A 26,912-nucleotide genomic window follows, 5' to 3' on the forward strand; every position below is an offset into this window, starting at 1 on the left:
ATGCTAGCATCACGAAATCCTCCTTTAATTGGAATCCGCCAATTTCGTTGTGTTTATCTGACAACGGGGCAAGATATTTAGCGGTGGATTATTTCATTTTACCTCATTATTTCGGTTTAAAATGGACAGAAATTCTTCCAGATAGTTCTATCAATAGTATTTCCTCGTTTTTGGAAAGGAATAAGAAATGGTTAGAGTATGAATTATTTAACCGCATCGACCATTCTTTGTCGGTTAAGATGAGATGAGAATATATTTCCAGCTACTTCCTTCACCACATTTTCATTCCATCTATAGCAAATTACCTTTAACCTATAATTGGCATCATATATTTTGGAAATTGTTTAGATTTAATATTTTCTGCACGCAATATCATCAGTCATCGTAAAACATAATTGTTACTTAATGTCAAGTAAATATGTACATATTTATGTAGCCATATTATTATTGAATTTTGTGTTATTGTCAGAATGCCGGATTGAAAAGGTCAAAACACGAACCACATCAAAGAACTGAAGATTACACAATGGGTACGATTAATATCATCACGTATCCGATACAATGCAGGTAGATTATATCAATCATGTAAAATCCAATTATCAAGATATCGTGTGACATTAATGTATATACCTCAATTATTAAGTTCTAGACAAATATACGCAAGAGTTGAAATTAGAGTCATGTCACGTCACGTTGTAGCCATGACCATCAACACGTTTTAAGCATGAAAGGTAGACTAGGTATTGTTGGACGAAGCAAAAAAAAAATCGATTTTATTATCTAAATCAATATATTATTGACAAATAGCACTTTTATGTTTTGCAAAAGTTTATTCTACACATCGTATACTTTAAATTGCTTGATTTATTTTTGTTATTTAATGAGTTATGTACGTTTTACGTTGTTTCAGCCCTCTTTACAGCATAATTTAAGAACCGGGGCTACAAAAATATATCTGTGATATTTGAACTCTTCTACACTCAATGTAATTTTTGCCAAAGCTCACTACCATTCGCAAAATGCTGTGAACTACCAAATTGCAATAGTTTAAAATAGTTGCTAACCTTTGGTGAGAAACAGACCGTCGCCAGAATTATTAGGTGGACGAGTGCCCAGGGCTGATGAAATCTTAATTAGTTGGGGGGTACGGTTGAGACGCGAACCATAGCGAGACTTCTTTCCGGACGACACCATAGCCTCATCTCTGGGTAAATATTCAGAGCTAAAACCACCTTCTCGTTCATCATTCCACTGTCCACCACTGCATCGTACTTACAAACCTAACGAGATTGACTCTGACTTAAGTTTTTACAACCGTAACCCTTGACCTACCAGCATCAAAGATATAGCACTACTAGAGTAATAATAATAATAAATAATAATAATAATAATAAATAAGCATTTATAATGCGCCATTTATCTAGAAAATTAAATCTAATCCAAGGCGCAAAAATACAAATACAAATTACAAGCAAGAATACATATGCATGAAACAGAGTTAACAAAAAGGATAGCTGAATAAAACAAATCAACTATCCAAATCGTTAGCCCTATACAAATTCATACAACATGTACAAAATACAAGCATCATGAACCAAAAATCCTTAATACATGTTAAGTACTGCGTTGATAATAACTCAATTAACTGACAAACTCAGCAAACGCAGATCCCTGGGGAATGGGGGGTAAATCCCCCAATATTTTGCTAGGGAATTATCCATACAATCATCACCCCAATGTAGACACCTGTAAGTGTGTTTCTGATCAAATTTGCGCGAATTTATTTCGTTTCGGCACCATATGTTATCAGTTTAATAGCTTCAATATGGCAACATTTTTCGCGCGCGCATTTGGACCATAAACTTATTATCTCGCCAAAAGGCGCCGAATTCACTTTACTTCAAGACATTTTTTCAAACCCCATCCCTCAATGTCAACAAGAAATCTACGCCACTGGTTATATATAAAGGTTTTATTCTCTGAACCCTTGGAAACACTTGTCAGACTATCCCGTGGATTCCACAAACCGGTCTAAATAAAAAGAACTCGGTTTGTACAAGATTAATGAGAATGGAGGAGTTAAAATTCCATATCAATCTCATATATGCACTAAAAATATATTGGATTCGGAGGGTTATTCAAGGTGACTAAAATGGATAAAATCGTTCGGTTTATGTTTGCTGACGATATTTGCTGTACATTTTATTTCGATTTAATGCAATGAAAAATATGGTAGACAATACGCTCTGGTATGGCGTATTTTTTTCTTGATCCTGAATCATAAATATTTTTAATTATGGTGACATAGATTTTAATCGTATTGCAAATCAATACATGTGGTGGTATGATAAAATCAAATTTGGGGGTAAATCAATTCATTATGTTCATTTGAAGGAAATGTGCTCTTTTTATCATTGATTTACTGAGAGAAAATGGGGCTTTTATGTCAAAAGATGATTTCGAAGAAATGTATAATAAGGTGAAACCAAATTTCCTTAAATACAATGGTATTATAAGAGCAATTCAGTCAAATTTTAGCATTCTGTTAAAAAAAATGCGCAGTGATTTTATAGGGCGCTACGCACAGGCAGAACTCCTAGACCTTGATCCACAAGCCTCAGCACACTTTACAGGTTGTCGCTGACCACTGCGGCCCCACATCATTCCATAAACCATTAAATAACAATTCAGGACTTTGCTGCTTCAAGAGCGCACACCCTAGACATTCCACAAATAACCTTCGCAACCAGGATCAGCTCCCCGAGTTTCGTACTGGTTACAACGAGACAAATTAGCAGTAAGTTCATTGTCCAGGGGAATTTCAAGCTAACTCAATTTCTTCCCACGAGAGCGTACTAGGCACCGCCAGGGTTCGAACCCGCAACCTCTCGCACCATGGTCGAACGCCTTAAGGGGGTACTACACCCCTGCCCAATTTTGCGCCTATTTTTGCATTTTTCTCAAAAATTATAGAGCATTGGTGACAAGTAAGATATGTATATTATAGGGGCAAGGACTGCAACTGCTACACTGGAAATTTTATTTCAGCACAGACAACAGTTGTGGAGTTACAGTCAAAAATGAGGAAAACCAATATTTGATCAATAAATCAATAACTACTTGCCTTGAGTTGCTGAATTTTCAGTGCAGTAGTTGTAGTCCTTGCCCTATAATATACATATCTTACTTGTCACCAATGCGCTATAATTTTTGAGAAAAACACAAAAATAAGCAAAAAATTGGCTAGGGATGTAGTACCCCCTTATAGTCCGGTGGCAGACCAAGGTAGGTTGGTTTTGCCAGTTAAAGTGTTTTTGTTTCTGGATTATTGTTCTATGGGTGGTACAAAATGAGATTCCGAGGGAAGTAAAATTGTCACCCCTGGGCAATTCCAGATATCCAAGGTCAAAGTTTATACAGGGGTCAAAATTAAAAACTTGTCCAATTTTGTCCAAACATATGTAAAATTATTCCTCTCGTCATAAGGATTCAGAAAATATATAGTTTCACATATTTACGACTTATCGTTGTGGAGTTACGAGCAAAAAGGTCAAAGGTTAAATAGAGAACTCCACAGGGGTTGAAATTGGAAAATGCTCCAATTTTGATGAAAATGGTCTCAAATTGGTCTTTCTGTACCACAACTCGAATAATGAATAGTTTGAACTACCTAGAATGACTTATTGCCTTGGTACACATCAAAATAGGTAATTGTCAATTGAGTCCTACTGATGTTGACCTACTGGTACTTCTTTTGAATACTTACCTAGGTAACGAGTCATTACAGTTGGTTATAACTATTCTTTATTCGATTGAGATAACAGTGCTAACAATTTGAGACCATTTTCATCAAAATTGGAGCATTGTATCTTCTTCAGCCCCTGTGCTTCTTTAAAGTTAACCTTTGACCTTTTGGCTTATAACTCCGAAACGATAAGTCGGAGGTAGGTCAAACTATACTTTTTTTTAATCCTTAGCATCAGAGGAACATTTTGGTATGGGTTTTTAAAAAATTGTGTAATTTTGAATTTTGACCCTGTATAAACTTTGACCTTGGAAATCTTGAATTGCCCAGGGGTGACAATTCTACATCCCTCATAATCTCATTTTGTACCACCTATAGATTAATAATAAGCAAAGAAAAACACTTTAACTGGCAAAACCATCTAACCAAATAAAACAATAGTTTGCAGCCGGACTATTAACGATTGAGCTAACTTGACTGCTGTAAGTGGTAACTAGACTGCGATATAATAGAAAATGAGGAGTGGACAAATTTCTATCTTTAAAATTTCCTGTTTTTCTGGTGATTTAAAGTATAGATGGTTCCAAAATAGAAATAACCAAAGGATTTTAGGAACACATTATGCACATTTTGTTAAGGTAACTCAGAAAGAATTGAACATCTTCTTTTTGTAGTAGTCAAACTATTTTGTTCATCCTTGAAAAATACTCCAAAATGTTAAAAAGTAACGTGTCCTCATGCGTGTTCATACCAATTGTCATGTTTTTAAAGTTTGACTGTTTTAAATATAATTTATGTTTCTTTCATAAAGCTATTTTTTTATGTAAATGTCATACAATTCAGCGTTTGGCTGTTTTGTGGTGTTTTAATAAATATATAATATACATTAATTTAAACAATATACAACACAATACTGGTGTATCACTGGATGCTACATGTGTCACGGACAAAACAGACAATATGAAGGAAATACTACTATTTTTTACCCAACCGAGGTGCGTGGTTGGCTCTATTGGTCCCGTTACAGGAAACAAAGTTTGCAAAATACGTTTCTCAGTGCAATGTATACATTTACACATGGAAATAAACAACTTTATTTAAAAAAAAAGCTAACCAATGTTACATACCTGCCAATTTATAAGTCTATCATATCGTAGCAACACGCAAAAAAGACTGAAAACATACTTTACAGTGGGGTGTACTATCACATCCCAACGGATTTAAACTAGTAACATATAAATAAGTACACTTTTGGAATAGTTTTGTGTTTACGTGGTAAATAAACCAATGACGACGTCAACATTTAGTCAACCTTGGCCGCTTCCCCCTGTAAAAACCGAAGTGATTAGTATACGCCCTCATTAGATTTTAAACCAGAAAATAGAAATCTGGTCGAGCCGGGGGCGTTTCGATATGAAATTAACAAAGGCCAATGGCTGAGACATTAAAAGTAAAGGGCTCTCTTTCGGTGAGAGAAAAAAAAATGAGCAGAGTTTACTCGCGAGGTTTTATTATTATGTTATATTCAATATTAAATTTAAATTCATGCGAGGTATTTTATCTGCTTCTTCATGTGATTTACTCGTGTCTTTGGTTTGTATCCTCAGTTTTAGGAAACATAACAAATGAAACATTTGCGAATTGATGAAAAACATCCTCACCTGATTCCTCGTCAAATAATAAAACACATAACAAATGAAAAATGTGTCCAAAGTTATTAAAGAATTCTCACTTTTTCCTCATCAATAAATAGGAAGTATATATAAGAAATCAAAACAATTAAAAGGTACCCTCCAAATTCGGACTTTGTCTGAGAGGAGACAAAACATTTGCAAGAAATTAGTTGTGCAGAAAGCAAGCACGTCTCTAAGGTTTTTATCATCGTTCTCACCAAGTGAGTATCGCATCAGTCCCACATGACCCTCAGAAGACCACCAAAATTTGGTTTTTTTTAGATGTAGGAGCAACAGATTTGAACCTTTTTCACAAATCTCCTAAAATCAACTTAGTAATTTTTATTGTGTTCATAGCAATGTTCATTTTTTTAAAGTTCGCGAGTTTATATTTAATGTAAGATTCTTTCATAAAGCTATTTTTAATGTAAATGTTATGCAACACAGCGGTTGGCTGTTATGTGAGTTTTTTACTAAATAGCCTATACAATATAATTACAATAATGATACTACATATACACGATGAAATGGTCCAGGTGATAGTATTGATGGTGAAATAAACATAATTTGAGAAATAATATCAATAACCCCAGAAGCATAGTTTCTGATCAGACAAGCTATCATCTACCCAGCAATACCTGGAGTTTACATTGTGTATTTCTTTCTTTCTAAACTACAAATCAGCACATTATTGTTAATGTGTATTGCCCATTGGAAAGGTCAAAAAAAGGGTCTATTTGCAGTTTCTCAATTATCTCAGTGACGCGTGAACGGATTTTAATAATGTTTCCACCATGTTATAGCAGACACTTCATGGTTTTTGAATCTCAAGTTAAGAACATTTTAATTTTACTGCTGGTATTTTATGGTATGTCCTCAAATCCACAGGGTCTATTTTTATTGAGACACCCTGTACTTTACAGTTGGGTGTACTATCTCACCTCAATGGATTTAGACTAGTAACATATTAATAAGTACACTGTTGGAATAGTTTTGTGTTTACGTGGTAAATAAACCAATGACGACGTCAACATTTAGTCAATCTTGACCGCTTCTCCCTGTAAAAACCGAAGTGATTAGTATACGCCCTCATTAGATTTTAAACCAGAAAAAAGAAATCTGGTCGAGCCGGGGGCGTTTCGATATGAAATTAACAAAGGCCAATGGCTGAGACATTAAAAGTAAAGGGCTTTCTTTCGGTGAGAGAAAAAAAAATGAGCAGAGTTTACTCGCGAGGTTTTATTATTATGTTATATTCAATATTAAATTTAAATTCATGCGAGGTATTTTATCTGCTTCTTCATGTGATTTACTCGTGTCTTTGGTTTGTATCCTCAGTTTTAGGAAACATAACAAATGAAACATTTGCGAATTGATGAAAAACATCCTCACCTGATTCCTCGTTAAATAATAAAACACATAACAAATGAAAAATGTGTCCAAAGTTATTCAAGAATTCTCACTTTTTCCTCATCGATAAATAGGAAGTATAAGAAATCAAAACAATTAAAAGGTACCCTCCAAATTTCGATATGAAATTAACAAAGGCCAATGGCTGAGACATTAAAAGTAAAGGGCTTTCTTTCGGTGAGAGAAAAAAAAATTGAGCAGAGTTTACTCGCGAGGTTTTATCATTATGTTATATTCAATATTAAATTTAAATTCATGCGAGGTATTTTATCTGCTTCTTCATGTGATTTACTCGTGTCTTTGGTTTGTATCCTCAGTTTTAGGACACATAACAAATGAAACATTTGCGAATTGATGAAAAACTTCCTCACCTGATTCTTCTTCAAATAATAAAACACATAACAAATGAAAAATGTGTCCAAAGTTATTAAAGAATTCTCACTTTTTCCTCATCAATAAATAGGAAGTATATATAAGAAATCAAAACAATTAAAAGGTACCCTCCAAATTCGGACTTTGTCTGAGAGGAGACAAAATATTTGCAAGAAATTAGCAGAAAGCAAGCACGTCTCTGAGGCTTTTATCATGGTTCTCACCAAGTGAGTATCGCATCAGTCCCACATGACCCTCAGAAGACCACCAAAATTTTGGATTTTTTAGATGTATGACCAACAGATTTGAACCTTTTTCACAAATCCTCCATAGCAATATTTATGTTTTTAAAGTTGGAGTGTTTTAAATTTAATATAAATTTCGTTCATCAAGCTATTTTTAATGTAAATGTTATGCAACACAGCGGTTGGCTGTTATGTGATTTTTTTTACTAAATAGCCTATACAATATAATTACAATAATGATACTACATGTACACGATGAAATGGTCCAGGTGATAGTATTGATGGTGAAATAAACATAATTTGAAAAATAATATCAATAACCCCAGAAGCATAATTTCTGATCAGACAAGCTATCATCTACCCAGCAATACCTGGAGTTTACATTGTGTATGTGTTCGATTCTAAACTACAAATCAGCACATTATTGTTAATGTGTATTGCCCATTGGAAAGGTCCAAAAAAAGGGTCTATTTGCAGTTTCTCAATTATCTCAGTGACGCGTGAACGGATTTTAATAATGTTTCCACCATGTTATAGCAGACACTTCATGGTTTTTGTATCTCAAGTTAAGAACATTTTAATTTTACTGCTGGTATTTTATGGTATGTCCTCAAATCCACAGGGTCTATTTTTATTGAGACACCCTGTACTTTACAGTTGGGTGTACTATCTCACCTCAATGGATTTAGACTAGTAACATATTAATAAGTACACTTTTGGAATAGTTTTGTGTTTACGTGGTAAATAAACCAATGACGACGTCAACATTTAGTCAATCTTGACCGCTTCTCCCTGTAAAAACCGAAGTGATTAGTATACGCCCTCATTAGATTTTAAACCAGAAAATAGAAATCTGGTCGAGCCGGGGGCGTTTCGATATGAAATTAACAAAGGCCAATGGCTGAGACATTAAAAGTAAAGGGCTTTCTTTCGGTGAGAGAAAAACAATTGAGCAGAGTTTACTCGCGAGATTTTATTATTATGTTATATTCAATATTAAATTTAAATTCATACGGGGTATTTTATCTGCTTCTTCATGTGATTTACTCGTGTCTTTGGTTTGTATCCTCAGTTTTAGGAAACATAACAAATGAAACATTCGCGAATTGATGAAAAACATCCTCACCTGATTCCTCGTCAAATAATAAAACACATAACAAATGAAAAATGTGTCCAAAGTTATTAAAGAATTCTCACTTTTTCCTCATCGATAAATAGGAAGTATAAGAAATCAAAACAATTAAAAGGTAGCCTCCAAATTCGGACTTTGTCTGAGAGGAGACAAAACATTTGCAAGAAATTAGTTGTGCAGAAAGCAAGCACGTCTCTAAGGTTTTTATCATGGTTCTCAAAAGTGAGTATCGCATCATGACCCTCAGAAGACCACCACAATTTGGATGTTTTAGATGTAGGACCAACAGATTTGAACCTTTTTCACAAACCTCCTAAAATCAACTTAGTAATTTTTATTGTGTTCATAGCAATATTTATGTTTTTAAAGTTGGAGTGTTTTAAATTTAATATAAATTTCGTTCATCAAGCTATTTTTAATGTAAATGTCATGCAACACAGCGGTTGGCTGTTATGTGATTTTTTTTACTAAATAGCCAATACAATATAATTACAATAATGACACTACACTACCCAGCATTACCGGGAGTTTACGTTTTGTATTTCTTTCTTTCTAAAGCAGCACATTATTGTTAATGTGTATTGCCCATTAGAAAGGTCCAAAAAAGGGTCTATTTGCAGTTTCTCAATTATCTCAGTGACGCGTGAACGGATTTTAATAATGTTTCCACCATGTTATAGCAGACACTTCATGTTTTTTGAATCTTTAAGGAAATTTTAATTGTACTGCTGGTATTTTATGCTATGTCCTCAAATCCACAAGGTCTATTTTTATTGAGACACCCTGTACTTTACAGTTGGGTGTACTATCACATCCCAATGGATTTAGACTAGTAACATTTTGATTATCAACATAAATACACTTTTGGAATAGTTTTGTGTTTATGTGGTAATTAAACCCAAGACGACGTCAACATTTAGTCTTGGCCCCTTCCCCCTCTAAAAACCGAGGTGATTAATATATAGTACGCCCTCATTGGATTTTAAATCAGAAAATAGAAATATGGTCGAGCCGGGGGCGTTTGAATATGAAATTAACAAAGGCGTATGACTGAGACATTCAAAGTAAGGGTCTTTCGGTGAGAGCAGACGATGGTGGACGACATTATTCATGTGGCAACAGCCAATATCGTAAACAAAACAGACAATATGACGGCAACACTGCCTGGACATTGGACGCCCCGTGCCGAGTTGTGTTTTTAGCTCTACTGGCCCCGTTACATAAAAAAAAATGCACAAAATATATTTCTCAGTGAATGTATACATTTTTACATAAAAATAAATATTTTTGGAGTCAAAATGAATGTGAAAAAAAAAATTGCAGCCGGAAGTGAGTGGGACTTGATCTCGGGACCCTATGCGTGGCAGGCGAAAAATTTACCATTACACCACGCTAACCGTGATTCATTCAAAAAACAGTACTTACAATGAGGTTCACTGTCTAACCTTAACGGATTTAGACTGATAAAATAGTACTTAATAACATGCGTAGCGTACAGTTTTGGAATAATTTGAGACATTTTTGTGTTTACGTGTAAAACCAATGACGACGTCAAAATTCAGTCAATCTTGCCCCCCCCACCCCGGGTGAGAGAAAAAATCATATTGAGCAGAGTTTACTCACGGGTGGAAGCTCTATAGTCCGGGTTCTTTATTTCGAAGGTTCTATAGTCTGAATTTTAAACAAAGGTCTAATCCGCATATTACAAAGAGGTCCTTTAATCCGAATTTTAAAAACGGTTCTCTAGTCCGAATATGAAAATAGGCTCTATATTTCAAAAAAAAAAAAAAAAACGGGTTCTATAGTCCGAATATGGAAATAGGCTCTATATTCCGATTTTTAATAAAAGGTTCTATAGTCCCAAATTGCAAAACGATTCTATAGTCCGAAACGGATACCGTGTTCTTTAGTCCGAATTGGTAAACAGGTTCTAATAGTCCGATTAAAAAAAAAAAAAAATTAACATATACTGCGCCCTCTATCTAGAGATACTGTATGGTAAACGGGATGACGCTACTGTTAGGCTTTGTTTGCACTAAGGATTGTACCTACTGGTATTGGTATGAATTATTTTATTTTACTTTTTGTGGTGGATTTAAAAAAAAAATATTGCCATGTGATTTGTATTATTGAATTATTTATGACTTTAAAAGTTATATGTTAGGCCTAAATGTAACTATAATAGTTCTACAGCATATTAGGTCTAAATTAATCATAATTTATGGCAATGATAGTTTCAGTTTGTAACCTATGACTTACATCGTGCGCGTGAGAAAATACCATAACCTGTAACCTATTATTATTTTAACACCACAGAATGTATATTCGTAATTTTTGATGGTATATATATCGAACAGACAAGTTATTAGTTATGTGAAAGTACATGTAGTATTTCTAGTATTTGAGTGTGCACGTATTATCTAAAATTTATTGTTTAGCGTGCGGGTTTCAGATAATGCATTGTTTAGCGTGCATGTTTATATAATAATTTAGGCTATGAAGGGTAGTTTGCGAATATAATGCACGGGAGAAGAATACATAACGATGAATAGAAACGGGCACTAGAAGTATTATCATCTCCATTCGCCGTCGTACTAGTGGGACGTCAAAATCGATCGTTTCCAGGTAAACTGGTTCATACAGTGGTTGATTTTCTTGACCAGTTAAATGCTACCTGGTCAGTGGCCTGACGGTGTTTTTCAAATTTAAGATATTTTCCCTATTAAATATTCAAACTAATATAATGAATGCATCAATTAATATTGCCTATTGATGTAATACACTCAACGTATATGACGCATAATGTACTCGTGCAAATGCATTCGTCAAGATAATTGCCATTGAGTTATTGCATTTAGCTTGCGAGCCTATCGGCTCTCGAGCTAAATGCTAAACTCCACGGCAAGTGCGATTATCATGACTAATGCATTGCACTCATTTCATTATCCTTATCATCCTGTATCGTTTTATGGATAAAATGACTCAAAATGTTATTGATGAAATGGTTGCTATCATAAACATCATTTTTGTCTTTTCAACTGGAAACATCCGATGCAAAATAAAATTTTAAAGGCCTAGCTATTTATGTATATAGCTTACCAAAATAGAAAATAATCAGACGTCACTAAATATCCATGACTTTAGCCATCCAATCATGTACCGAAGTTGTTTGTCATTTTTTTTAACCACAAACGTAAGCACTCGCGCACATGGTGCAAAATTTGCAGCACAGCTAGCTGTTTCGTATTGGAAAAACAACAACCTTATCAACCGCATGATTGACAGCAAATGGGCGGTCTAATCATCAATAGAACAGCATTGCATACATAAATTAATTTGAATACATAAATTAATTTGTATACATAAATTAATGAGCTAAATATGTTGTACAAGACGGTAGGTAAAATCATCAAGATAAGCAGTTGTGCAAAATATAAATGATCAGTGCAGACAATTAGTTGATTTCGTTGGCCGTATAAAGCGACTGGGCCGCGTCTGGGGGCTCAGGGGATTAGCTGGCCATAGTTTATACACGTGAGTATACAGAGGCCGTCTTGAACAAGATTAATTAGAGTCTGATCTATGAATTTGGGAAGGGGGGGGGGCTCCAATTTTGTCGACACCTTCTTGAATGGACGCAAAGCGCTATTGCGTCGCGCGATGCAGAATTGGAAACTGGGTAATAAAGACCTAATTGAAGTCATTTCGGGGATAATTGTTGGTGTAATCATTCCTTTAAAGTGTGCGGGTGTCCAAAAAGAAGATGAAACGGAGGCCGTGGACCTCGTGAAAGGGGTGAAATTATATAGCTGCATGCGCGCTCCACGGCCTATTCGAATCGATGTTGATCAGAGCGACAGAGCCAGTTCTACCCTTATACAAGTGTTTGGCTATTGTGCACAAGAATACGAAATCTTTGTAAATTTAGATTAAATCGTGAAGAATTTAATGGACCATGGGGTGGGAATGCCCATCACATTGAGTGCGACAAAACATTTTGACATGGAGAGGTGGTCATTTTGATGATTTTATCCTACACGAGTGTGATGAAGCAGCCGGATGTAAAGCGATATAATCTTTGGTAGCATTATTCAAAACAGGCTAGCAAATCATGATAGACTCAACGCGCTTGCTTGCATTTTGACCCCGGGGGGGGGGGGCACTTCCATGACAGATATGCATCATGTGCCTCGGGATAGACCCCCTTTTTCAAACCGGCTTGTACCCAATGACCCCCTTTTTTGTGTTATGGTACGTCCTACATATTACCCAATGACCCCCTTTAAAAAAATTCACGTACTCAATGACCCCCTTTTCTATTTCCTGCTATACCCAATGACCCCCCTTTTAATTCCCAAATTTAGATGGTATTTGTGTTCTCCTCCAGAAATAATGAGATTTTTCACATTTCCAAGGTGGCCAAGTTGTTTTTACGCAGTTTGGCACTTATTTATGTGTACTTAATGATACTCTTTTGGCAATCCTGTACTCAATGACTCCCATTTTACTTTTTGCTGCCCCAATGACCATCCTTTTGTCAAAGTTTCATACCGAATGACCCCATTTTTATTCAGGTTGTGTACTGAATGACCCCATATTTTTGTAATTGTACATTTGACCTGAATGCCCCCTACTTTTAACATGGCCGAGGCACATCCCTGCCATTTCAGATAGGGAGTGCCTCCCCCGGGATTTTGACGTATTTGAAATATGCTTAATTCTTGCTTAACTCGCCTTTTCTCATGTATATTTATACCAGGTGTTTATAACCAGGTGTCCAATATAAATTGGTTCTGGTGCTGATTCTGGTAATGTGCTTTACGCATGCGTAAGCGTTGTTAGCAACGGATCATCTTGTCAAAAACGTCATTTTAGTTGTGCTTAGTAACAATATACACCAGGCACAAAAAGAAACTCGTCAGTTATATATAGTCATCCTTGCTGTTCAACAACCTGATACTATTGGATTATTCTGAAATATACATTTTGCTAATTGGACTTTGCTTTCTCATTTGACACCCTGTTCGTTAAAATCGAGCAATAATTGACCACGATATGACCCTCCGAACTCTCAAACCCCAAAATTAAAAGTTGCAATTTCAACGATTCAATTGCGCCTGTTACATTGTGTGCTTTATCATGTTTATTGATTGGCCCGCGGTGCTTGTGTGCAATACAATCATGACAACGATGCGTTCCCATTGAAAATTGTTGAAATGGCAACTTTTGATTTGGGGGTTTGAGGGTTTGGAGGCACATATCTTGCTTAATTCTTGTTTGATATTCACGAACAGGGTGTCAAATGAGAAAGCAAAGTCTACTTAACAACATTAATATTTCGGAAGAATCCAAAACTATCAGGTTGTTGAACAGCAACGATGATTATAACTGACGATTTTTTGTTGTGCCTGGTGTAGAGTAACACTAAACACTTGGAAATCTCTTATATGTCTGAATTTTGGAGGAAGGATTCTAACCAATTTACGCGGAATAGCTTAAAAGAAATTGTAAGTACGTTAGCCATTATACACATAGTGCTCATTGTAGTTGATGTTGCTGATGTGTTTTGTTGTTGTTGACGGCATTGTAATACCATTATTGTTGATATCGTAAATCTTGTTCCATTTCATTATAAAAATAAATACATTTAATATTTCAGCCCTAAATCATGTGGATGTCACACGTGGTGAACCAGTACAACTTGGTACTGATGCTACAGCTTCTGTGTATACTGCCAGGTAAGTAGATCTACACCGTATAAACGCCCTCGAAAACATCCACCCATCCAAAACAAACGCGACCCGCATTTTCACGCACCAATACGCTCCTTGCAACCATCCACCCATACAATAACAACCAAACATTATAAACAACCACTAAAATGTTAAATTATATTATTAGACTTAAAAGGACATTTCGTGATCCACAGTCTCATCCCCCACTTTTTTTTAAAGTTGAGATTTTTATCTATACTACTGGAAACCTCTGGCTACATAATGCTTATGTACCAAAAATTGTTTGCAGATTAATTCGGTTAGCAAGAGTCTTCAAATTTGAATTTCGTTCTGATATGTGACCGTACAGCACGAATGAGCCGTAAATTCCCTAAATTGTATTCTGAGTTACAGCGTAAAATGTGTACGAATGTCGTATTCAATGTCGTTGAAGGAGCAAAGTTTAACAAACTATAACCCCGCTTTTGGGTATCGTTTGAAGTCAAATGATATACCATTTTAAAGCTTATGATGTATATTTGTTAAACATGAAATAAAACAAAATTGACCGGGGGGTGAATTTACGGCTCATTCGCCGTGAACGGTCACATATACCAGAACGAGTTACAACAGTGGCCTGTGGAGCAGCGTAATACACATAATCACGCATAACTAGCAAACGCAATATCGGAATCAACTGATTTTTTTAAAAAATAAGCTGTTTTAGTGGATATATACTGAAAAATGTCATAAAAAGAGGATGCTAGGATCACGAAATCCCCCTTTAACATACGAACTGCATAGAACGATATACATTTATATTATTATTAGTTTCCTTGACCCATGTCTTATATGATCAATGTGTTACCAGTTATGCTTCGACTATATTTATTAATACGTATAGATAACCTCCGCGGTGCCATAACAGCTTGTAGACAGTATATCTTGAAGTGGCCTTCTCCACATAGCGGATTGGCTTCCTGTACATAACATTTGAATGCAACAACACAATATTGGGCGTGTAGCAAAATTGTTTTTTTTTATTCGACTTTGTGGTTATATTGTGAACGTTTTCGTCGGCAAATATTTTGAAATGTTGTTTTGATAACATATTCGGAATCCCTCCATCTGTACTACTTTTGCTATTCAATTAATACTTAAATTTGATGATATTCATCTAAAGAGTTCCTATCTTTTTCAATGGCATGTGGATTTGGTCAAGCTTGTTGGTCTTGGTACGTTTATAATATAGCCAATTACTATTAAGAAGTACAATGCACTTTTAGTTAAATTACTACTGATTATTTCATAGAAGCAAAACTACAATCAAAACTACAAGTACATATAGCTCGTCTTTCTCAAAAAACCTAAGGCTAAAAGCCCGTTGGCATAACAACCGCTCTTGAAAATAATTAATTGGAATTCGTCAGTCAAAACAATAAATGGCTCTACTAATTAGTTTAAAGTTATCGAGGTAGACACAGGCGTTCTGGTATGTCGAATGCGTTCTTTGGAACAAGTAAAAATAAAATGTTTTTTGCAATGGCCACTCGAATTACCTCTATAATTCATTTCATTCATGTCGCGCTCGTCCTTCTTGTGTTATAAAGTTATAAAATGATAAAAGTACTGTTTTCTTTTTAAGGTTAGCAACTATTTTAGACTATTGCGATTTGGTAGCTAACAGCATCTTGCAACTGATAGTGAGCTTTGGCAAAAACTGCATTGATCATATCATAGCCAGTGTGTAGAAGAAGTAAAATATCACAGATATACTTTTGTAGCTTCTGTGATTGTTTTAAAGAGGGCTGAAACAACAACACTTTTGTAAAGTGTACATAAATCATTAACAACATTAATCATTAACAACGTCAATATGTGACTTGACCTTGACCGCGGTGACGTTTGAAAAATGGCTTCAAAATTGAAATTTTAGCCTCCATTTTCCCCTCCCCTCATGATGTGGGTGATAGCGGATATTTGTATTGAGTGAATTTTGTTTACAACTTAGGGATCAAGCACAATTATCAATAATATTATCATCATATCCAATGTTTTCAAAAATGCTGATCCTTTAATTCTTTTGAGGAGTGTATGTGACCAAATCGTTGGGTCGTATATATATATACTGCTTAGGAAAGAATTCTAAAGAAAGAAAGAAATGCTTAGAAAAGAATCGATCTTTGATGAATAAATTAATCGCTTATGGTTTACGACTAAGGAATAAAGTCGGTTTTAGAACATTCCTATGCAGTCTCAACGCAGGACTACCGATTCTTATTGTTCTGCAAGGCTCACTCAGTCATTTAATGAGGCAATACAAACGATCGAATTTGGTATTCAAATGAACAAAATTTTGAGTTACACCTTTTCAGTGTAAAAATTTTTTCTCGGCCAAATGAAAAGCAATAATTTTCATTTTTTCAGTAAATGTCAGGAAAAACTGTAATGCTTGATACTGTATTTTTTTTTTCAAATCTTAGTGTTAAACTTAGGCGTGAAATTCATTCATTTAGTGTAAGATTTTCGATTTTGATAGGCTTCAACTCTGCCCGCGAGCCTTTTTTTTATCAACCTTTTAGCTTTTCAAAGTAATATAGTTGGCTAACGAAGGATTTTTCCCAACTTTCTAACGCACATCACCGTGAGCGATATATCATAGTTTTGTCAGAATTTCCGTTTTGATTCCACCTTTTTCACTGCCGGCTGGAAATTTTTCAAAATCAACGCGTGAAATCCAAGGCAATGTAAATCGATATCCCCGGGTGCCATATGCAGTGATATGAAGACCGGCCTGGCTACAGTGTTGCTAGAACTTCAATATAGCAAATAAATTCCCAGGCCTAGCGGACCAATGTGTTGAAATTTGCTTCTCCTCAAAACAACTTTGCCCAGCATTTGGTAAAAAAAATCAACAATCTTACATGCAATTGGGCAATATTTTAAACAAAACTTTCATTTACAAAACATAAATAGGCCCTACTACGCTGTATATTTTATAAACTGTTTGGAACACACTTCCAAATACCCGGGTCCAAATAACCTTCGTATTAACATCCCCAGACTTTCGTTACCGTATTTAAACGCCAGCTCAAAACCAATTTTGTAAATTGATGGTTTTTATGTTTGTTTGTCAATTTCGTGCTTTACGTGCTTTGAGTTCCTCATCGGAAGATATTGTGCCTTATAAGAACCATTCATTATCATTGTTAACTTAAACCTGTTCAAGCAATTAATTAAAAGTGCTTGCCTAAAACAGAATAACTTGGATGTTAATACTTGACCTAGTGTTTCAATTGTCATGAAGGTGACTGGGTATGGTGCCTTTTGTTTGTGTTAGTTTGAAACTGCTTTTGGAATAACAATACAAGGTTAAACATGGAAGTTTATAAAAAAAACCTATTAAATAACCTAAGGGAAAAAAAACCCACATTTGTGGCAACAATGAGCCTTGCATTGAAAGTCATATTTAAAATGTGTTGAGTACCACCCCAAAGTTTCCCTATATACACCCCCTACTACCCACCTCACACACCTCTTCACCCACCCCACGCCCGATAGGCCTATAGGGCCTACATAATATTACATACCGGTATAATAATATTTATATAGCATGTTATAGCTATACATTTAAAAAGTATAGCCCTATTATGACAAATAGGCCTACATGTCAAATTAAAAACAAACCCGAACACAAGCCTGAAGGGTGTAATGAAAATGCCAACCCGCGATGGGGGGGTCATACAAAATTCACCTGGAGATAGGAGGACAGAAAAATAAAATCCCTATAATAACACACTCATTTTTCTAGGTTTGGACAGTACAAACAGTGCGTCTCTTAATACGGACTAAACCTAGGTAAACAAACAAACAGACAAAATGGTCGACATAATCATGGAAACCATATTTGCCATTGCAGGCTATCACCATGATCAAGGAAGCAAATATCCAAAATTCACTTTAATTTACCAAAGCACCCAAATGGGAGATTTGGGCTACAAAATCGCCCGTCGAGTAATCCTGCTTTCAATGCAGAAGAGACCTGGATTAGATCAATGGAATTATCGACTATTTATGCTGCTTGCTTTCGAGATAAAGTACTGAATTTGAGATTTTAGGAGCATGACGTGAAAAAGGTGAAATTAAAACGGACATTCTGACAAAACAATAATAGATAGACCCACACGATGTGCTTTACAGAGGTGGGAAATATCTTTCCGTAGCGAATTATATTAGTTTGAAACGCTAAAAAATGAATTCGGAAAAAAAAGCTCGTGGATGGATGTAAGGCCTATAAAATTCATAAATCTTACACTAAACAACACAATTTCATACCTAATTTTAACACCAGGATTTAAAAAAAAATGTATATCCAAGCACAATGTTTTTAACTGACATTACTGAAGAAAAAAAAATATTGCTTTATATTTGACCGAGAAAATTAATTTCGTAGCAAAAAGGTGTATATCTGAATTGCGCTGATTTTAACATGTATCGATCGACTTTTAGCGCGACAATGCATTTCTAAAGAATCGGTAGTCCAGCGTTATAGCTGTATATAGAAAAGGAGGTTTTGATGTACAAGTATGTAGCTTGTCCTTCTCAAAAAACCTAAGACTATAGGCTGTTGGCATAACAACTACAAATATTTTAATTATTTTCAAGTAATTAAAATTTAAATTAAATTGGAATTCATCATTCGAAGCAATAAAACCGTTGATGAAGTTGATATACATATGGGGTCTAAAAAGAAGAAGAAAAACAAACAAACTTATTCCATCTACTGGGAAATCTTTAAGTAATCTAACACCATGAAGCGTGGTTTAAGGCATATGGAAAAGCTAGACATAATCAGTCTTAAGGATGACAAAACCAATAAGCGTAACGAACTGATATTAATATGCCGTCATGGCAACAAAAGAATGAAATCTCCAATCCGTGCAAAAAAGAAATAGTAGGGAGACCGGGGTAAGTCCGCCCACTCCGTGTTTCTGATCACGTGACTGCTGGAAAAGTACAATGATGATGTAATTAGCGGGGACACGTCATAGATAGCTAAGTACCTAATAAAAATACAGTCCGACGCAGAAATAGTCGTCAAAAAACGTTTCCGAGTCAAGGAAGTTGACTTTTTTAAGAATAAGTAGCTTTGTAATAATCTCATGACATTGCAGAGACGGTTTTCGTTCTTATATTTATTTGGAAGGTGAACGTTTTGCCCAACATGTTATGCAATTTAAAGATCGACTTTTTGTGTTAAGTAGGCATACCATGAGGTAAAGTTATAAAAGTACCGTTGGGGCAAGTCCACCTTATACGTGAAGGGGCAAGTTCGCCCTGTTTTTCCCCAGGGGGACTCCTGGGTGGATTCGCCCCATCGGCGTATTATGTAAAATATTGATAATAATACATTTAAACAGGGTGAAACTACATGCACGCATTTCTTTAAAGTTAAGTGATATCAGTATTACTCATGCCACTGTTTATGCCGTAAAACCATAATTGCCGAAGTTGTAAATAAAGGTTTTGCTCATTTTGGACCCCTACATTTATTAGCTTACATTAGGCCCCTCTAATAATGTAAATATTCTCCTTGGAAGAGAATGGGTGCCCCAATATACCCATATTACTAAACGTTTAATTGCATTGTTATTCAATATTATAATCTTTTCTTTTTATCAAGGTGAATTTACCCCACCATAGGGGCAGACTTGCCCCAGCACGGGGCAAGTCCGTCCTTGCATCGTGATTTTTATATTCTCCTGCCGTTACAGAAAGCTCAATGTTCTTACAAATGTCGTAGTATTTAGCTACAGCATACAGCTTTAAAGTGTAAAAGGGGTTATTTTGGGGCAAATTTTGTCCATGATTGTGCACGAAAAGGGGGGTAAATGTGATGAAAAAATATTGCAGAGGGGTCTTTGAAAGATTTGGTTACCAGGCCTCCTACCAAGTTGTGGGTTAAGCTTTGGTACGTCAGTTTGGAAATCCACCACTCACCGTAAACATAACAATAGCACAGCCTCTAATCCCCTAGACAATTTTGTAGACGAATCCAATTTCACGCATTTCTACACCTCAATGGCAGCCATATTTGGGTCCCGTCGGCTCCATCTCACCTAAAATGTGCAATGATGCGGCCTTGAAGGGTATTTTAAACTGCATTCTATCACCCGTGTTACACGTAGGCAAAAGAATGATGACAGTTTACAGCACAAAAGAATCTAACATCGAATTTTAAGCGGCTTTAAATCCACCCGATTGGGCAGTCACAACACCAGTTTGGTGCTGCGGGGACCCAAACATGGCCGACCAAATCCTGACCATTACTTGGCTCGTTGGATTCGTCTATATGCTTATTATTTGTCATTTCAGAAAGTACGATACGTGTCCGAGCCCAATACGTTTGTGAAAGTGGCCACCAAGAGAAGGCAGGCAAACGTTGGCGATGGGTTCTAACACCCAGAGACCCATGCCTATGTACCAAGGTCAAGTTTGGCGGTTTGAATGCATACACGCCAAAACAGCCGTTTGATCCGGTTTACGTTGACAATCCATTTGTCAAAAAGTTTAAAAAGCATTTTGGTTTGAATTGCACTGGTAAGTTTATAGATGGGGTGACCGATATGCTCATAAATGAAAGATTAGAAACTGGCGATGTAACAGCATATGGCCACTCAGCTGCGGACAAATGGGTTCCATCGGACGAGCAACCACGACACAGTGTCGACAGCGTCTAAATAGATACCTTTCCCTAAAATGAATCACGTCATAATACTCCGTTGGTGAGCGACGGGCGATTGGTATTTCACTAATAATAGACCTCGTCTTTCCGAACGCAAGAAAAGAAGTCCTATCTGATTGGCTAGAAACCGATTGCTAGATCGCTCAGTGACGAGTGTACAAACTCATGTATTCAATTCCATTTAGATCAATATTCTATTATTGACGCAGATAAAGAAAGTTTTATAGATGTTCACTTTGCTGTATTGTATTATAGATTTCTGATTTAATATTCTATAGCCAGTGTACAGCTGAATGGGCTTTCATTTCGTTCTTTTCATAAATAATATTCTCAAACAATTTAATATATCACAATTTGTACGCACGATTTAAAAATTGTTACTCTGAAAATGCAGTAAAATATAAATATAAATACACCAAACAGCTATCCCCGCTTATTAGTGTATTGCATTTCCAGTTAATGTATTTGAAACAAATCCTGCGTTTTACCTGACAACAAATCAAATTTTCTTGTAAAAGCAACACCATATGGGATACTGAGCATGCACAGATTGCATTAAACGTGTATGAATGGAAACGCTGCGGTATCTCATATCCTGTAGTTGATATGCTGAGCCTGAGTCGCTCGGACAAAATCACCATGCGTAGCTTTTGAAAAACGAGAGGATTCGCCGTACTATCACGGCAATTTTTGACACGAAGATGTAGGATGATGACGCTGTGTACCACACCTCACACACATATGGATACGCAGGTCGATATTTTATTTATACTAGGAACATGCAAATTATATAAAGAATAATTTGTATAGCCCCAACTCTCGAAAAACTATTGCGTTGCATGAGTACTTACAAATGTGATTACAAACTTGAATGCAGTCCTTTTTAATGGGCATAATTAATTAAAAAGGCTGTCGACCGGAAGGGGCATTTTAGACCAATGAAGAACACTGTGTACTTTAATTCTGGACAAAATTAGGTTAATTGTTTTTTGAAAATGTCAAAGAAAATACACAATGTGTTGCAAAGATGATTTTGAATATAGGATTCATTATTCATTTCAAATGAGTCCATTAGGATTAGGGTTATGCGTGTTAGGGGTAGGTAGATTAGGGTTAGGGCTAGGTTAGGATCAGGGTTATTGTTAGGCCCAGGTGCAGGGTTTAGGGTTTGGGTATAGGATGACCGGAGTCTGCAATTACCTCGGAAAAAAATAAAGTTACAAAAAACAAAATGTCATTGTAGTAGGGTGTGTGTATAGTGGGTCAGTTTGGAAATTGACTCACTCACCGTAAAGATAACAATAGCACAGCTTCTAATCCTCTAGACAATTAATTTCGCTTCAAACCGGGGGAAAAACACGTACGAGCCCGAACTTCAGCCACACAATTCTCTTTTTTCAGGAGAAATACGCATAAAAATTGCAACGAGTGTGAACTTGTAATATAATAATTATTCTCTTCGAATGGAGATAAACTTGTTTTTGCAATAGATCTGCCCTTTAAATACTGAATATATCATGAGGCCAACACCCCCCAAACAAACATAATTACTCACAGCACTTAAAGTCCATCGTGAAATCACGCCAGCTGTCCACGGTGTCGAATTCGGGGTTTGAAGTCTTATAAACTGTTGCAATAATATTCGGGCCTTCCTCTAACAATTCATGAGGGTTGGTAGATTTCAAACACAATGGCGTATGGCTCTTGGCAATATTGGCTTTTTCTCAAGCATTGAAAATAGGCCATGTATTTCCAGAATAAATCAATCTTTTTACTAACAATTAATGTACTATCTTATTTAAGATGAGGATGAGTGTGCCAGTAACCCGTGTTATAACGGAGGTACATGTACGGATGGAGTCAATAGCTACACATGTCATTGTCTGGCTGGATATGAAGGAATTAACTGTCATATTGGTATGTATTGATTGACATTGTTCATATGTAGTTTTGTAGTATTATTTTGTATATTGTAAATAATATTTTTATGTTAGGCCAAAAAAAAAAAAAGTAAATAAAGGTTTATTTCACAGCTCACGGGTGGCTTGCAATGAAATGCGAAATGCATTTTTTTATTCCCGACTTGGTATTTTTATCGTATTTTGAGAACCAAAATCTAATTTTCGCCACATTTTACCGGAATATATATACTATATATATATATAGTGTAAGAATTCCGTAAGCTACACGACTCAGCATAGTAAAAGTCCAAAATGAATTATAAAGTTGAGAGAAATGATGGACAATGATGTTGCAAATACTCGAGTTTGTATCCAACGTTTCGGCCTGGGGCCTTTATCAAGGAATCTACAACAAATGAATTAAAATAAAGTATAAATAAATGATATGAATAAATAATAACGAAAAACGATCGTCATTATCATTCACAGTCATCAGAGTACATCACCTTGGTAAGTCATTGCTCATCTTTCGGTAACAACTTTTTTCTCAAAATGTTTCATTATCTCACATGTTTAATTTCATTTATCATGTTTATGGTCCTTATAGGGCCCATGTGGTACAGAGCATGAATGCTCGGACCCCGGTCCTGTTATCTCTGTTTAATTTTATGCCTATGTTTAATTTTATTTATTATATTTTTTTCGTTATTATTTATTCATATTATTTATTTATACTTTATTTTAATTCATTTGTTGTAGATTCCTTGATAAAGGCCCCGGGCCGAAACGTTGGATACAAACTCGAGTATTTGCAACATCATTGTCCATCATTTCTCTCAACTATATATATATATATATATATATATATATATATAGTATATATAAAAAACCGAAATAAAAAAAAGTCCGCATTTCTTTTTATTCAAATCGCCCGATTTTACAAATGCGCGCGCGAGCTTTCAGACAAACCTTTTGTTGGTCTTAAAGTAATCGCATATGACCCAGGTGCGGACAAAAAAAAAAGGGGGGGCGTCGGGCACGCCCCACCACCAAAAAAAAAAAAAAGAGGATTAAGGAGAGAAAAGAACATATTTGGATAAAAAGAGAGAAACAGAGAAGATAAAAATATGGAAAACAATTCACGTAATTGAGTAGGATACGTCTATATCGATCCGATCATTAGCAGACCTGTGATTATTTTAGGCAATCCTATATTATGTTGGGCCCTCGGTCCAAAATCCCATGCGGGCGCACAGGGCACATACATTTGGTCAATAAACCGGTCTCAATACTGACTCCAACATTAATCCATAATATAGGGTGTATCAAAATCATTGGTACCCATTTGTTTGGTCGTCTAATGGAAACGGCTGCTTCTACCTAATTCAACATTGGATCCTCTTGAAATGACTACAATTGATAGTTTAATGATATTTTATTACATACATCTACAAATTAGGTGGACGCTTTTCTGTATTTTGATAGGACATATCGTCGGTCGCAACACATAGTGGCGTACGTGAAGGACAAAATACATTTCCGAGCAAACTGTTTTTGAAGGATATGCTAATAGTAACAGAGCCGATACTCTTGCACTGTTATCTCTCAGTGGCCCGATTCCATTTGAAATTGAAGTTTAAGGTTCAAACTATTAAACTGTATCGTTAATAGTTAACAGGGAATAACTATTATAGGATAACATCTAGCTCTAAACCTATACGTCACTATGTGAAACGGAAAATTTGGAAAATCACTCTACGCCATTATGTGTTGCGACCGACGATATGTCTTGTACATACTAACTGGGTATTGATGGGTACCAATAATTTTGATACACCCTGTACTCATTGTTTATTTGGGGTGTCTGAAGTCTTTTAACCATTCAGTAGATCATTGTAACATTTAAAACTGCCAAAACCAATGGCCGTATTGGCGATATTGGCTTATCTCAATAATTGAAAATAGGCCATTCTGTTAGGCCAAGCTGTTCTAGAATAACCCTTAACTAAAAAGTAAATTAATTATCTTATTTCAGACGAGGATGAGTGCGCCAGTAACCCTTGTTATAACGGAGGTACATGTATGGATGGAGTCAATAGCTACACTTGTCAGTGTATGTCAGGATATGCAGGATTTAACTGTGATATTAGTATGTATTGATTGAATGTGTCCACCTATACTTTTGTCAGTTTTGTATTTTGTAAATTTTATGTTGCCGTACTCGCATATGACCACCCACATCAAGGACAAATGGGGGACCATCGGGCACGCTCCACAACCCCACCCACCCAAAGGAGAAAACGAGGAGAAATGAGAAGAAAAAAAGAGAAGGAAATGTGGAGATAAAAGGGAGAAAGAGAGAAAAGGAAAATATCGAAAAACAAATGCACGTAATTAAGTAGGTATATGACTACATCGACTCGATTAATTATTAATATGCCTGCAATGATTTTAGGCAGACTAAAAGCCATAACATTACAGCGGGCCTACCGATACGCTATCCTGCCAGAGCACAGGGTAATAAATTTGGTCACCACTCACCATGCTCACCAGAGTCAATAAGCCAGACACAATACTGACTTAGACATCGATCTATAATACCCGTTGCTTTTAAGGGTCTGAAGTCTTATAAACTGTCAGTAAACCAGTGTAGCATTTAAAAATTTCCAATATTTGTTGAACCCTTAACAATTCACGAGGGCTGCTCGATTCCAAACCCAGTGGCCGTATGGCCCTTGGCTATATGTGACCGTTCACGGCGAATGAGCCGTAAATTCCTCCCCCGGTCAATTTTGTTTTATTTCGTGTTTAAAAAATAAACATCATAAACTTAAAAATGGTATATCATTTGACTTCAAACGATATCCAGAAGCGGGGTTATGATTTGTTAAACTTTGCTCCTTCAACAAAATTATAGCTTGTTTCGTTTCTACAAGTGTCTCTTTTTCCACATTGCTGGCAATAAATATCAAACATTCATAATTGGCGGTCATTTCAAATCATCCCCAAGTCAACGAGGTTTAAGAAAGTTCTCTCATAGTTATTTGTTGGTTATGCACATGGAGCTATTAAAGATGGAGAGGCAATAGATTATATAACGCATTGTAAACTTGTGCCGATTTGAAATCTGACAAGCTATTCATCGAAAGATACCTTTTGTTTGGGACAAAGGGCTTCCGCCATTAAATCGGTAAGCTGACCCGACAGTGTATTAACGCTTTACCTAGCAGACTACTGACAATAAGTGATCAAACGAAAGTCGCGTGAAAGCGCCTACTATAACGAAAAGTACCTTTTGTGGTCATACCACTCAAGGGTGTGATTGAGTAGCCGTAAGCACAAAAGGCACACATTAGCCGCTGAAGTACAGTTCGTTGTCACCCTACTGAATTTAGGTGCTTCATTTAAATAAATTGAATGCCATGTCTGCATGTCTATAGTACTGTATAATGGTAATAGCGACGTATACATGTAACATATAATAAGTATACCGGTATAGGCCTATATAAAAGTTGTTTCACAAATTGACATTTTATTTTATTTTAAGAAGGAGAATGTCATAAACAGTGGCGTACTGAAGGGGGGCAGCTCTTCTGTGAGAGGTCTTGGGAGGGGATGAGGGAGGTAGAGGTGGAGGGGGGGACATGAAGAATGAGAGGGGGACTGGAGGAAGAGAGAAAGAGGAAGAAATGAAGAGAAATAAATAAATAGATGTAAATAAATAGAAAGGTAAGGAAAATGATAGGAATGAGAGGGACAAAAAGTAAGAGGGATGGAGAAGGGAAGGGTGATAAGAAGAGGGAGTGATACTTTAGCAAGGAAATAATAAGTACAGAGAAAGGAAAAGAAAGGAATGACAAATAAATTTGGGCCTTATAATAATTATTATAGAAACTAAACACAGCCCCCCCCCCACATAGGCCTAACACTAACAGCACTATAGGCAGCCATTCGATGATGTCAATGCCTTCATGC

The 26,912-nt window shown here is 36.0% G+C and overlaps 2 protein-coding genes across 2 annotated transcripts in view; both read left to right on the top strand.

Moving 5' to 3' along the window:
* Positions 1–26,912, top strand: part of LOC140139194 (uncharacterized) — an 893,593-nt gene that overhangs the window by 747,456 nt on the left and 119,225 nt on the right. The gene's annotated exons all lie outside the window — the stretch shown is intronic.
* LOC140139621 (uncharacterized) lies at positions 13,994–25,097 on the top strand. The gene is made up of 5 exons (XM_072161324.1): positions 13,994–14,084; positions 14,237–14,315; positions 20,667–20,891; positions 22,840–22,953; positions 24,973–25,097. Exons 2-5 carry the CDS (start codon positions 14,246–14,248, stop codon positions 25,095–25,097), a joined length of 534 nt encoding a protein of 177 aa, XP_072017425.1. The 5' UTR covers positions 13,994–14,084; positions 14,237–14,245.

The sequence above is a fragment of the Amphiura filiformis genome, chromosome 18 (assembly GCF_039555335.1).
Source record: "Amphiura filiformis chromosome 18, Afil_fr2py, whole genome shotgun sequence".
In the NCBI taxonomy this organism is placed as follows: Eukaryota; Metazoa; Echinodermata; class Ophiuroidea; order Amphilepidida; family Amphiuridae; genus Amphiura; species Amphiura filiformis.